The 13,064-nt window shown below is 44.7% G+C and overlaps 1 protein-coding gene across 7 annotated transcripts in view; it reads left to right on the top strand.

Annotated features, from left to right (window-relative positions):
- SHANK2 (SH3 and multiple ankyrin repeat domains 2) overlaps window positions 1-13,064 on the top strand; it is a 582,141-nt gene that overhangs the window by 287,005 nt on the left and 282,072 nt on the right. For all 7 annotated transcript variants that reach the window (XM_056527699.1, XM_056527698.1, XM_056527700.1 and 4 more), the window contains one exon: window positions 4,317-4,430. In XM_056527699.1, the coding sequence (XP_056383674.1) occupies window positions 4,317-4,430 (114 nt within the window). The remainder of the gene's footprint in view (window positions 1-4,316; window positions 4,431-13,064) is intronic.

Below are 13,064 nucleotides of genomic sequence, written 5' to 3' on the forward strand. Positions count from 1 at the left end.
TTAATAGGCCAAACATATCCATATCACCTTTTTAGGCATCTCTCAGGCAGTATGTTTGTAAAATGTCAACAAAGGGGTGCTGGCTGATGTTTTGACTTTAAAGGGGTACTCCGGAAGATTTTATTTATTTGTTTGTTTATTTCACATCAACTGGTGCCAGAAAGTTATACAGATTTGTAAATGACTTCTATTTAATAATCTTAATCCTTCCAGTACTTATTAGCTGCTGTATGCTCCAGAGGAAGTTGTGTAGTTCTTTCCAGTCTGACCGCAGTGCTCTCTGCTGACACCTCTGTCCGTGTCTGGAACTGTCCAGAGCAGGAGCAAATTCCCATAGCAAACCTATGCTGCTCTGGACAGTTCCAGACACGGACAGAGGTGTCAGCAGAGAGCACTGCGGTCAGACTGGAAAGAACTACACAACTTCCTCTGGAGCATACAGAGTACCTCTTTAATGTAGAACATAATTAAAATTTTTGGTCCATTTCCCCAATGTATTTGCTCTCTATGGAAGTCCATATTTTTTGAGTCCTCACAGAAACTGGAAATGGTAGTCACTTGTATACTATTATGTTGTGCCCAACAAAGTCAGTGGGCACTCCGGGGACGTGTTATATGATGGCATTTTTTTTTTTCCTTTTTCATCCCGATAAATGGGATATGAATGGGGCCCAACTGATATCTCAATGCGCTGACTTCCTGCAGAGCTTGTGCTTATATACAGCAGCCAATCTGAGCAGGCAGAGCTGCAGTGTTTAGAGAGAAGCAATGGAACCCAGACTACTTCAGTACTACAGTCACTTATCTCAGTCAGAACAGGCAAAAGCGACATTGAACAGGACTCTAACATGCAAAAATGTTTATTTAAAGTGACAGGCAGCTATTTATTAAGGAAAAGACTCCTGCGAGGGAGAATATATACAGTTCTTCTCCCCTACAGAGCTGTCTGTCTCGTGTAATGAGTGGTTTGGAAAGGAAATGCGAGAAGATGAAGCTTGATGTGTATTTTTTCCCCTCTGAGCAGATGGCTTTGGCAGATCAGGGGCTCGGCTAATGAAATGAAGTGTACGGTTTCATTACCCGACCATCAGTTACATTGCGAGATGACAGCAGCCTTAGATACGGAACCTTCTTCAGGACTCCAGAGAGCCAACGTAACCATGAATGTGAAAAATTAATGTTTCAATGAATTTCACAGATTTCAGGGTTTCCTTGTCGATACCACCGGTACCACCAAGACTCGCACCACCAAAAAAACTCACTGCCTAGCCATCCTTTAAGTGCCAGGAAGCCTGGTTAGGCACATGTTGGCCATTTGAAATTGAGATTTTTGGAATACTGTCTTCCAGATAGGTCTCCTGCATGGGCCTCCTGCATAGGTATTTTGCATAGGTATTCTGCATTGGTCTCCTGCATGGGTCTCCTGCATAGGTCTTCAGGGCCCAAGAGACCGAGGACGATGGTGGCCCACAGCTTCTATTCCAATAATGGCACTTCAGAGAGAGAGGAGATCATGCATTGAGCGTCTGAGCCCAATAGTATGTGATATTAAGACAGGTGGGGCACAGTTCATCGTCATAAACCTATATTTACAATATTTTAGGACAAACCATACACCTTCCATGGTTCTAGACTATTGGCCTTCAACCTGTGGCTGTTATGGAACTACAACTTCCAACAGCGAGTTGTAGTTTCGCAACAGCTACCATGCCACAGGTTGGAGACTCTATAGCAGCAGTCTCCAAACTGTGGTCCTCTAGCTGTTGCAAAACTACAACTCCCTGTTGGAAGTTGTAGTTTCATAACAGCCACAGGTTGAAGAAAAATAGCCTAGAGCCATGGAAGGTGTGTGGATGGGGGAACATGAATAGAGGGGGCGTGGCATCACAAGAGGCCAGGCCGTGACATCACGATCACGGCCACCAGCTCCGAGCGTTCTGAACAAAATGTTCAGAACGCTGGAGCACTGGAGTACCCCTTTAATTCTGCCATATTTGGAGTTGGGGAAGGAATTTCTCCCTGCCCCATGGGGGTTGTTTTCTTCATCTGGATCCACACAGTAGTGCTAGAATTTGTCTTTTTTCAGCCTGTACTTTCCAGCACAGAACAAAACGGCACATTTGATCAATATCTTCTATAAGAAATAATTAATTACTTCTCCCTTTGCGTAAACCCAATAAAATTATAATTTTTTTTTTAATGGGAAAATATGGCAGAACTGATTGAAAAACCGCCATCCATGCGAAGATAATGAAGGCGAAAAGGGATTAGCATGGCGCGCAGCTGTGTACCACACCCGAGACCGCTTTAGAGGAGAAACTTTGTCCGTGTTGCCGTGGACCTCATTGCTGGTAGTTAGCATACAGTAATAAGCCTCATGTCAGTTTTGGCTTCTATGCTCTCACCTGCACTGACATAATAACAGCTGGAATCTGCGGACATCTCCGGGCAATCCCCGAAAACACAAGGCTCATTAGGCCTGTGAACAATTGTTTTCAACATATGTGCGATGCTAGCGGGAACATTGTACATCCTCCCCTCCATATTCCCTATTAGGCCTCCTGAAGTAATGGAGTATTAGACAGCTGCCTTTACTGAGCGCCTTGTACTGCAAGATTTATCTAACGTAATAACATGATTACTGAACTGCAACTTTCTATTCTACTTTTTACTTTAAAGGGCTATATCAAATTATGCCAAAATAATTGTAAAAAATAAGTACATTTTATTTCCTGTATAACTCATAAGGACGCAAAAACTACTGTTCAAGTTTCTCCTATGAAGCAGGACTGACTGAAGGAGGCCGTACAGAGTAAAGCACATCCCTCATTTTAAAGGGGTACTCCGCCCCTAGACATCTTATCCCCTATCGAAAGGATAGGGGATAAGATGTCAGATCGCGGGGGTCCCACCGCTGGGGACCCTCGGGATCTCGGCTGCAGGACCCACCTGTTGCGGCTTCCGGAAACGCTGGATGCTTCGGCTCCTGACCATGGTGACGTGAGATCGTGATGTCACGACTCCGCCCCCGTGTGATGTCACGCCCCGCCCCCTCAATGCAAGTCTATGGGAGGGGGTGTGACGGCCATCACGCCCCCTCCCATAGACTTGCATTGAGGGGGCGGGGCGTGACGTCACACGGGGCGCAGTCGTGACATCACGATTTCACGTCACCGTGGTCGGGAGGGGTTAGGATGAGAGCCTCCAGCGCTGCCGGAAGCCGCAACAGGTGGGTCCCAGCGGCGGGACCCCCGCGATCTGACATCTTATCCCCTATCCTTTCGATAGGGGATAAGATGTCTAGGGGCGGAGGACCCCTTTAAGAGTTTTTTTTTACTTGAAGGTGTTTGTTAGATTAATGTGGTAACAAGGCACTTTAAGTGCTGTCACTGCTGTTCTTGAACTCCTGAGAGCACCCTCTATGGTGCACAGCTATTTCTCATTCTCTCCATTTCAGGAAGTGTGGCCAGAGCTGGGCTGTCTGCCAGCAGTACACACACAGTTGCTTCCTCACTTAACTGCCAGGCCATTCTTAGCACAGGACCTATTCTGTTATGCTATGCCATTAGTGTTGTTGAAAATGCCCTAACCAGTCTGGCACTGTGCTGAGCTGATGATTTACAGTATACTACTGTAGATGGCAAATAGAGAAAGCTATAGAGAGATAGTCGCAGTTCCGGGTTCCCAGTAAGTGCTCAGTTTTCAAAACCCTGGCCAATGGTGTGAAGAAATCCATAGCACTCTAGTAATTCTAAAGTGGCACTTCAAAGTAATTCTAAATTGAAGGTTGCTTATTTTAATCACCCATTAAGTGTCAGCAACATTTCAACACCACCATGGAATCTGCTTGAAAAGTGTACTGAGTGTTGTTTTCTATTCTTTTGAATTTGGATTCCTACTATAGATGGCATGTGGAGGGAGAAGGGGTTACTGATGCTCTGGGTTTGCAAGAGCTATGTAGGCAAACAAGAAAGAAATAGCAGCACAGCAAGGAAGGAGTTACAGTGGGGAAAAAAGTATTTGTATATATATGTGTGTGTGTGTGTGTGTGTGTGTATATATATATATATATATATATATATATATATATATAATACACACAGACACACACACACACTGTATAATGTCCGAGAGGGTGTAAAGCAGCACAGTGTAAGACAATAGTAGTTTGGTGTATGGGGAATGCCTAGCATGCCAAGAGACCTGCCCAAAGGTTTTACTTAATACAAATATATAACTTTTTTTCACACTATTCTGTCTGATTATAGTATTAATTACTTTATAATTTAAGAATTTTATTTTTATTCTCTTTGCAGTTTTAAGCATTGGAGAAGGAGGATTCTGGGAAGGGAACGCCAGGGGACATGTTGGATGGTTTCCTGCAGAATGCGTGGAAGAAGTTCAGCCCAAGCCAAATGAAGGACGACAAGGTAAGAGAGTCCTAGAATACTACTGGGATCATGTGCTGCCGGTTTGCGGTTCTTTTATGGTGTTCATTTTTGTCTATTATGAGCTCAGTCAAGGACCGTTTTCTGGTGTATTTGGTTGTTTTGTCTCTTGAACTTGAATGCCAGTTGATAAGCCACATTTGGGTACCATGCGCCCAGCAGATGGAACAATTCTGAAGGCCCACGCTACGTCTATGTGAAATGTGCACCATGACTGCATTAGAAACTATACTGTTCTTATACATACAGAACACACATGATCACTAAATTCTTCACATAGGTTTGCCTTCTTATGGACTTTTGGAGCCAATAAGGTTAAGGGGCAACACAGGGACTTTGATCGTGCAACATGAAGATTGAAATAAAATGGTTGTCGATGTGATAACATTGCAGCATGCAACATAATACAGCTATAAAACAAAAGTTGTCCAAAATCCAAATTGGGTGGATTTTTGGTTACAGATAGTGCGGGACTTTGCCAGCACTGACCTCGGTGTGTGACTGCAACCCGCCAGTGACTTCTCTGCCATCTGGTCATTTTATTTACAGCCAAGTCCCAACTGTAACAAAGTAGTAAGACAGCAAGTTGTAAAGAAACTGCACAAATATTTTGGTCGTGCGAATGTGATTTGCAGTTGCGCGACAAAAGTATCCGTCAAGTCAAAGCCTTACTTAGTCAGGAGCTGAGCTCATCAAAGGATATCATATTTTGTATGGCCAGTCTAATTCTGCCTTAAGTAGTCAATGAAACTATAACAATCTGTATTTGTTTTTACTAGCCTTGCATATGTTAGCAGTATCCACAAGGTAACGAGGCACATAAATCTACACAACTAGATAAACCATGTATCCTACAGAAACTTCTGATGGCCAAGGCACAGGTTGGCAGCATATAGTAATCTTTTAAAAAAAATACAGTAGCACAGCCTTACAATCCAAAGAAGTAGAAAAGGGAGAGGCACTCACCGATCTACATGCAGAAAATCACTTTGTTTAGCGTGCAGGTAAAAATAACTAAGCATGGACTGGTTCAGACGCCACCCCTATAAGCATTGTAGTCTAACACCGGAGAAGCCTCTGAACCTGACTCAGCGTCGCTAGTTTTACCTGCATGTTGAATAAAGTGTTTTTCTGTACAAAGATCGGTGAGTGCCTCTCCCTTTTCTACTATTTTGTATATGTTGGCAGTATGTTGCAACATTTTGGAATATCTGCATATAATATAAATAGACTGTTTCAGTGTTAGTTCAGTCTTTTATAATTTACATTAAGAGATTGCATCACTTTAAAATTAATGAAAAGTGACGTACAAGGTTGTCAGTATAGATCCAGTACACGTTATTGCTGCGCAATACAATATGAAATACACATGGTGAGGATGGGATTAGTAGTTCCTTTAGGTTACTCGTGGTTAGTTTGGTTAGTTGTTTTACAATGCCCTTATCACAGGGTGTAAGATAGTAAGGGTTGTGGCTTGTAAGACATATGGCTCCGGCCAATAGCCCAGAAAGAATCCAATGGTAGCAGAAGAGCACTTGCTCAGCCTCTCTCTCTTTTCTGACTTAAATCAAATCTCCCTTTTGGAGGAGAGATATGGTTAAGTAGATAAATCTTGAGCATGGGCTGGAGACAGTTCTTGGGTGTATATTAATTCTACAAGATGTTGTGGTTCACCATGAATGGCCTAAAGCTGATTTGAGTTGAAAAGCAACTTGAACAGGGGTATGATTCTTTGGTAGCACCAGGGCTAGCTAAACTTCTGCACAGCAGGCTTGCTGGCAGGGAAAAACTCAGGTGTTTCTTTAACAGGCCCGGACATGGTCTACCCAGCAGAAGCATAGCTTCTCTGGCCAGGACCAGACTGTAGTGATCGGTTACAGTCCTGTAGGGAGACAGGTTTGGACTATGTGACTCTTCCCACAGATCTCTAGATGTTCCTAGAAGCCTGGGGAGGATGTGACCTGCTGCGCATTTTTCTACCCAATAAAGTCAATGGGTAGCAAAATATACATCTGATTTTGCTACCCATTAACTTTAAAGGGTTACTCCACCCCTAGACATCTTATCCCCTATCCAAAGGATAGGGCATAAGATATCTGATCATGGGGGTCCTGCTGCTGGGGACCCCCGCGATCTCCCTGCTGCACCTGGCGTTCTTTTAGAGCGTCGGGTGGAGCGCCGTTGGTTGGTGACGTCACGGCCACTCCCCGCTCGTGATGTCACTGCCATGCCCCCTCAATGCAAGTCTATGAGGGGGCGTGACGGCATTGAGGGGGCATGGCCGTGACGCCACGAGCGGGGCGTTAACGTGACGTCACGAGCCCCCGCCCCGCATCACCAGTCATCCGGCATGGAGCGAAGTTCACTTTACCGCAGCCAAAATTGCGGGGGTCCCCATTTGCAGGACCCCCGCAATCATACATCTTGTCCCCTAATCTTTGGATAGGGGATAAGATGAAGTACCCCTTTAAGCAGCAAAATACAGCACGTGATCCTACCCTTACACAGAATCCACCAGAGGTGGCGGTATGGAAAGAATTAACCATCGCACAGCTATATACCTCAATGTATGCACTCTTAAAGCAGTGTGAAGCAGCACAGTATTAGTGATGAGCGGCATTGCCCATATTCGAATTTGCGATATTTCGCGAATATATAGACGAATATTTGTCTATATTCGTGAATTTCTCGTATTCGAGAAAGAAAACAGTGAGGGGGTGGGCAACTTTACTATTGGTTGCTAGGGATGTTGTTGATAACCTCTGACAAGTGTATTTGCATCATTGAAATTGGCCCACAAGTGAAAAGAAGGAATATGTGCATATGCGGAAAAAATATTCGTAACGTCGAATATATAGCGAATATATTAGCAAATTTGCTAATTTGCGATATTCGCGATAAAAATTTGAAATGCAAATATTCGTGCCCAACACTATACAGTATATGTTAGGCATGTTCTAACCAGTCCCCTTTAAAGGGGTAGTCCAGTGGTGAAAAACTTATCCCCTATCCTAAGGATAGGGGATAAGTTTGAGATCGCGGGGGGTCCGACCGCTGGGGCCCCCAGTGATCTCTCTGTACGGGGGCCAGGCTCTCCGGCCAGATAGCGGGTGTCGACCTCCACACGAAGCGGCGGCCGACACGCCCCCTCAATACATCTCTATGGCAGAGCTGGAGATTGCCAAAGGCAGCGCTTTGGCTCTACCATAGAGTTGTATTGAGGGGGCGTGTCAGCCCCGGCTTCGTGCGGAGGTCGACAGCCGCTATCTGGCCGGAGAGCCTGGCCCCCGTACAGAGAGATCACTGGGGGCCCCAGCGGTCGGACCCCCCGCGATCTCAAACTTATCCCCTATCCTTAGGATAGGGGATAAGTTGTTCACCACTGGGTCACCACTGGACTACTCCTTTAAGTAAAGTGAAATATTGTATGCTTTGCGATATAGCTGAGGTGTATTTATAGAAGCTGCATTATTTTTATCTGCCATTGTGTCACATGAGGGGAGGTGTTTGATAAGGTGCAGAGGAATCTAATGTATGTTAGTGAATGTGCGATAGCATAAAGGGAGCCGGGACTCATGTCAGGAAACAGCAGACGCACCTACAAGATCTTGTGTGCCACATACTTGCTGAGACTTGTAGTACCTAAGACACAGCTTGGGAAAAAAAAGAAAAACTTAAAGGGGTACTCCACTGGAAAACATTTTTTTTTTATCAACTAGTGCCAGAAAGTTAAACAGATTTGTTAATTACTTCTATTAAAAACTCTTAATCCTTCCAGTACTTATGAGCTGCTGTATGTTCCACAGGAAGTTCTATTCTTTTTGAATTTCCTTTCTGGCTGATCACAGTGCTCTCTGCTGACACCTCTGTCCATTTTAGGAACTGTCCAGAATAGGAGCAAATCCCCATAGAAAACCTTTCCTGCTCCAGACAGTTCCTGACATGGACAGAGGTGTCAGCAGGGAGCACTGTGGTGAGACAGAAAGGAAATTCTAAAAGAATAGAACTTCCTGTGGAACATACAGCAGCTAATAAGTACTGGAAGGATCAAGAGTTTTTAATAGAAGTAATTTACAAATCTGTTTAACTTTCTGGCACCAGATGATTAAACATTTTTTTTTCTAGTGGAGTACCCCTTTTATGGCAGATGTCTATTCCCTATTAAAAACAATGATGAAATATGGGTAGTTGTAGCATTAGTTTATGATGCACTCATTTAGCACTGACATGGACTTTGGCCCCCGATAACCCCATGTGCAGGGTGACTGCAACAGAGCTCTGTGCAAGTGAATGGGATTGGCTGCAAAAAGCAGAAAAGGGTTGAATCAGTGCTGCAGCCCATTCTCTCTCCGAGAGGTAGGTCCCTGCTGATTATATAGTGATGGGGTATAACCCTTTAAATGCACATGAAACTGCTCCGTGTTCAGCTCATGTGAAAAAGCTCTACAAGGGTTTCCCACCTTTAGTATTATGTGACACATGATGGGATCACAGGGATTCCCAAGAACGCCAAACATTTGTGGTTGTTCCTCTTTGAAATGGGTGGGAAGCGCAAAATGCTTTCTATTCTTAGGAGTTGTGGGATCCTCGTCTCTTTTTAATGGGAAGAATCCCTTTAATAACTTTTCACATTTAGTTCAGACTTTATGCACATTTCACAGCATGGGAAGATTAGGTCTGTATTAAAGGCGGTCAATACCCCACAAGTCAAGTCAGACAGTACTCTAGTCAGGGACCAAGAGAAGTCCTGGGATAGACCCAAACGCTGAGTCCAGAACTTCTAAACATACAACTATCTTTACAAGCAAAATAATTCCTGTCCGGGCATGCTGGAAGCTGTAGTTTTTCAACAGCTGGAGGCACACTGGTTGGGAAACACTGGTCTAGCACAACACTGGTTACAGCAATGGCAAGCCAAACACACACTGTGTCAGAGATGCGGGGGCAATCATTTTCCAGAGTGCCAAGGAAGAAGTAGACGTTGCCAATGACGTAGAACAACAGAAAAAACATCCCGGCCGCGATCAACCACTGGCAATTATATTTGTGCGTCTTGTACCGTCACATGAAGCGCGTCGCCATGTTTGTATACCGCGTTCTCTTTGCCAAAAAAAGAAATTGGATTCCAGCTAGAGGAAAGCTAGCAAACTGTTCTGGCTGAATTTGTATGTTTCCATGTTTTTTTTTTTTTTTTTTTATTTGTCCAAAAAATATGGCACAGATCCCGCCAGAAGATGGCAGAAAACATTTATTCACTCTACCGAGAGGACAAAATTTTGCCACAAAACAATTTATATATAAAAATTCTCAGCCTTTTGCAGCTGTATGTCGCATATATATATATATATATATATATATATATATATATATATATAAAAAAATTATCTCACCTTTAACTACGCAACATTTCTCTTCATATAAGTCTGAAGATTCTGCTTTCTTTCTTTACTCTCCCCAGTCCTTCCGGGCAAGGAATGGCGAGGACGATTCCCAAAACGCAGGGTCACGCTGCTGTCGTTCTTCCGTTCACCAGTCCCATTCCTTGTGTGCGCGGCGCATGTGATTAACCTACATAGACGGCCGCGTTTCTGTAGGCGCTGTGCATTATTTAGATGATCTGAGTTGGATGAGAGTTGAAAGCGTCGGAGGGGGGGGGGGGGCTGGCTAACAGGACCTTCTGAATCAGGAATTTGCACCGTGCAAGCCGCTTGTTATCAAAAGGGGGGGCGATGGTAATGGGCTCTTGCCTGGCCTCGAGGCTCTTGTGCACCCACAATCCAGCACTTGAGCGGGTAGAACAAGATGTGAGGAGATGTTTGCAGAATGGCCAGATGATTTGTGCTGATGCAGCAGCTTCTAACTGTGGCTTAAAGGGTTGTGTGTGTGGGGAGGGGGGTATCCAGCTTAATAGCTTAGAAATCCTTAAGAATATGAGCCAGTATAGTATAGAGCATGCTTTTACTTGTAGTCCTACATGCCGTTAACCAGTAAAAAAAAACATTTTGAAAGTTTTTTTTTAGGCTGCGTCTTGCCCATAGGGAATCATGCCCCAAACCTGTGAGTAAATGTGCAAGTATCTGCACCGCAGTAAGCCAGCCTTTGACTAGGGATCGACCAATTATCGGATTGGACGATATTTTTGGCCGATATTCACGATTTTGTAAGTTATCGGTATTGGCATCTAACCTGCCGATAGTGCAGATAATGCGGGCGCTTTAAATCAATGAACTGCAGCGGCTTTTGCGGGGCCCGAGACCGTCGCCGCCACCCGCTTCTCTCCCCCGCCTGTCCTGGGGTCCTGAGTCCAACCACCGACGCTGCCCGATTGCCTCCCCCTGCCTATCCTCTGGCCAGAGACCGCCGCCTCCGCTGCCCCATTGCCTCCCCCATCCCCGGTTTTATAATTACCTGTTCCCAGGGTCCGCGCTACTTCTGGCTCCTGCGGCGTCCTGAGCTGTTGCTTTGCGCCCGCTTTAAATCATTGATCTGCAGCGGCTTCTGCGGGGCCAGAAACAGTTTATCAGGGTATACCCGCACACACACGTACCCTCATTTTACCAAGGATATTTCTGGGGGGGAATTAAAATGCACAGAATATCGGTATAGATTATCAGCTATCGGCCTGAAAGTTCACAGGTTATCGGTATCGACTCTAAAAAATCTATATCGGTCTATCCCTACCTTTGACCCTGCGTCACGCGCCTGGCGGCAGCCGCCTCTAGATGTTCAGGCAGATGGGCAGGAAGTAGAGCACAGATCTGCAGGGACAGACGCAATCTGGGAAAATGCTGCATGCCGTGGCTGGCACACCGCGGGGACCCTGCACCGTTCCACTGTAGCTCACCTCTTGGGAGGGATGACCCGGTCTTGACAGGGTCTGGGTGCGATCAGTCTGTAGCCCTGGTTCTCAGCCAGGGGTTGGTGTGGGTCCCTATATCCAGGCAGGGCGCACTGACCCTTGGCAGGGCTGTTCCTTGTCTGCAACGACATCTACTTCACTATACCAAGAGTGAAAAGCACATCAGAGACTATGGAGGCCATTTATCAATGTCAGCCTAGGTGCACTGATCTTATACACAAGTTGTTTGGTGTAGTTGGAGTGTACAAGCACCGAATTTATAAATTGGTGCAGGGCCTGTGATAAATATAGGGCTAGTACACATTTTTGGGAAATGTCACTTCAGTACACCACTTTGTGTGACCCCCTTCTTTGCCAGTTTTGTGCAGATTGAAATTGCTGTCTACAGCCAGTTCTGTAAGGCTGCGTTCACATATGTCCGGCATCTGGCATAGGTGAACTCAGCCTAAATCTTGACGCAACTGATGACAATGTGCATCAGTTGTCTGGCATCCGGCATCCATTGTTTCTGGCACCGGACAGGGGAACCCAGCCAGCTGCGTTCCCCAGTTTTGGTGTTGTGCGACGTGTCCAACCATCCGGCGTCAAAATTGAGACGCTGGATGATTGTGAACTGTTCCATTCAAATGAATCGGATCAGTTCTAGTATTCGTTTCCCGCATGTGCAGGCTGGAGGAAACTGTGCCGGACAACTGATATATGGGAACACAGCCTAAGGGTGGGTTCTCACCACGTTTTTGCAATACAGTTTTGTATCAGGTTTTTGATTAAAAAAAACACGGATTCCTCAAAACCGGACTAAACTGTATCAAAACGTGTGTATGAATTTTTATCTGTATACGGTTTGAAAAATGATGTCCGGTTGCATCCGTTTTTTAAGAAAAAAACGTATATGTTTTTAACTTTTCACTCCATTATGAATAAAGTTTTACTTGTTTGATTGAAATTCCAAGAAAAAAAACTGAGCAAAGCCAAAAACCGTATGGTGAAAACCAGAAGGAACCGTACGCACATACGGTTCTGTACAGTTCCCATTGACTCCTGTGTAAAAAAAAAAAACGTATACGGGTTAATACGGTTTTTCACCCAGACCAAAAACCGTGGTAGGCCACGGTTTTCTGTCCGAAAAAAAAAAAAAAAAAGTTAAAAAATCGTATGGTTTGAAAAACGGAGACAACCGTATACATTATGGTGCATACGGTTTTGAATGGGAAGTCTATGGGCACAGTTTTCTGTACCGTTGCATACGTTTTTTTTTTGGTGAAACTGTGCGCCGAAACCGTATAGTAAAATCGTGGTGTGAACAGGTTTGGGCTGGTGTAGGGTTTTTGTGTAGTTGAGGGTTGTGCAACAAATCTGCAGCTGTTTTAAAAAAAAAAACTTTTTTAGAAAAGTCGCACGTCCTAAATCTGACCACTGCAAAGTGAAAATGCGAAAGTTTAAGTCCATTTAGGCAAAATCACTCGAGCACAGAGTCGAAATGTTTTTGCGCAAGTGCTTCAAATGTACACAGAAAAGCAGTGTACAAGCCTTGATAAATGTCTCCCTATATATCTGCTAGTAAAACAACTCTTCACAGCATACAAAATTACTCAGGTCTCAGGATTTCCCAGGTTGCAGTGCGTCAAGACATGACATCACTAGTCAGGTGATCAGAGGGAGCCTGTCCTGTTTCAATGGGTGGAGCGACCGCTGTGTGGGAGAGAGATCGTTTTGCAACAACGGTAGGCACCCTGGTTAGAAAACACTGGTCTTTT

Source organism: Hyla sarda, chromosome 6, assembly GCF_029499605.1.
Source record: "Hyla sarda isolate aHylSar1 chromosome 6, aHylSar1.hap1, whole genome shotgun sequence".
In the NCBI taxonomy this organism is placed as follows: domain Eukaryota; kingdom Metazoa; phylum Chordata; class Amphibia; order Anura; family Hylidae; genus Hyla; species Hyla sarda.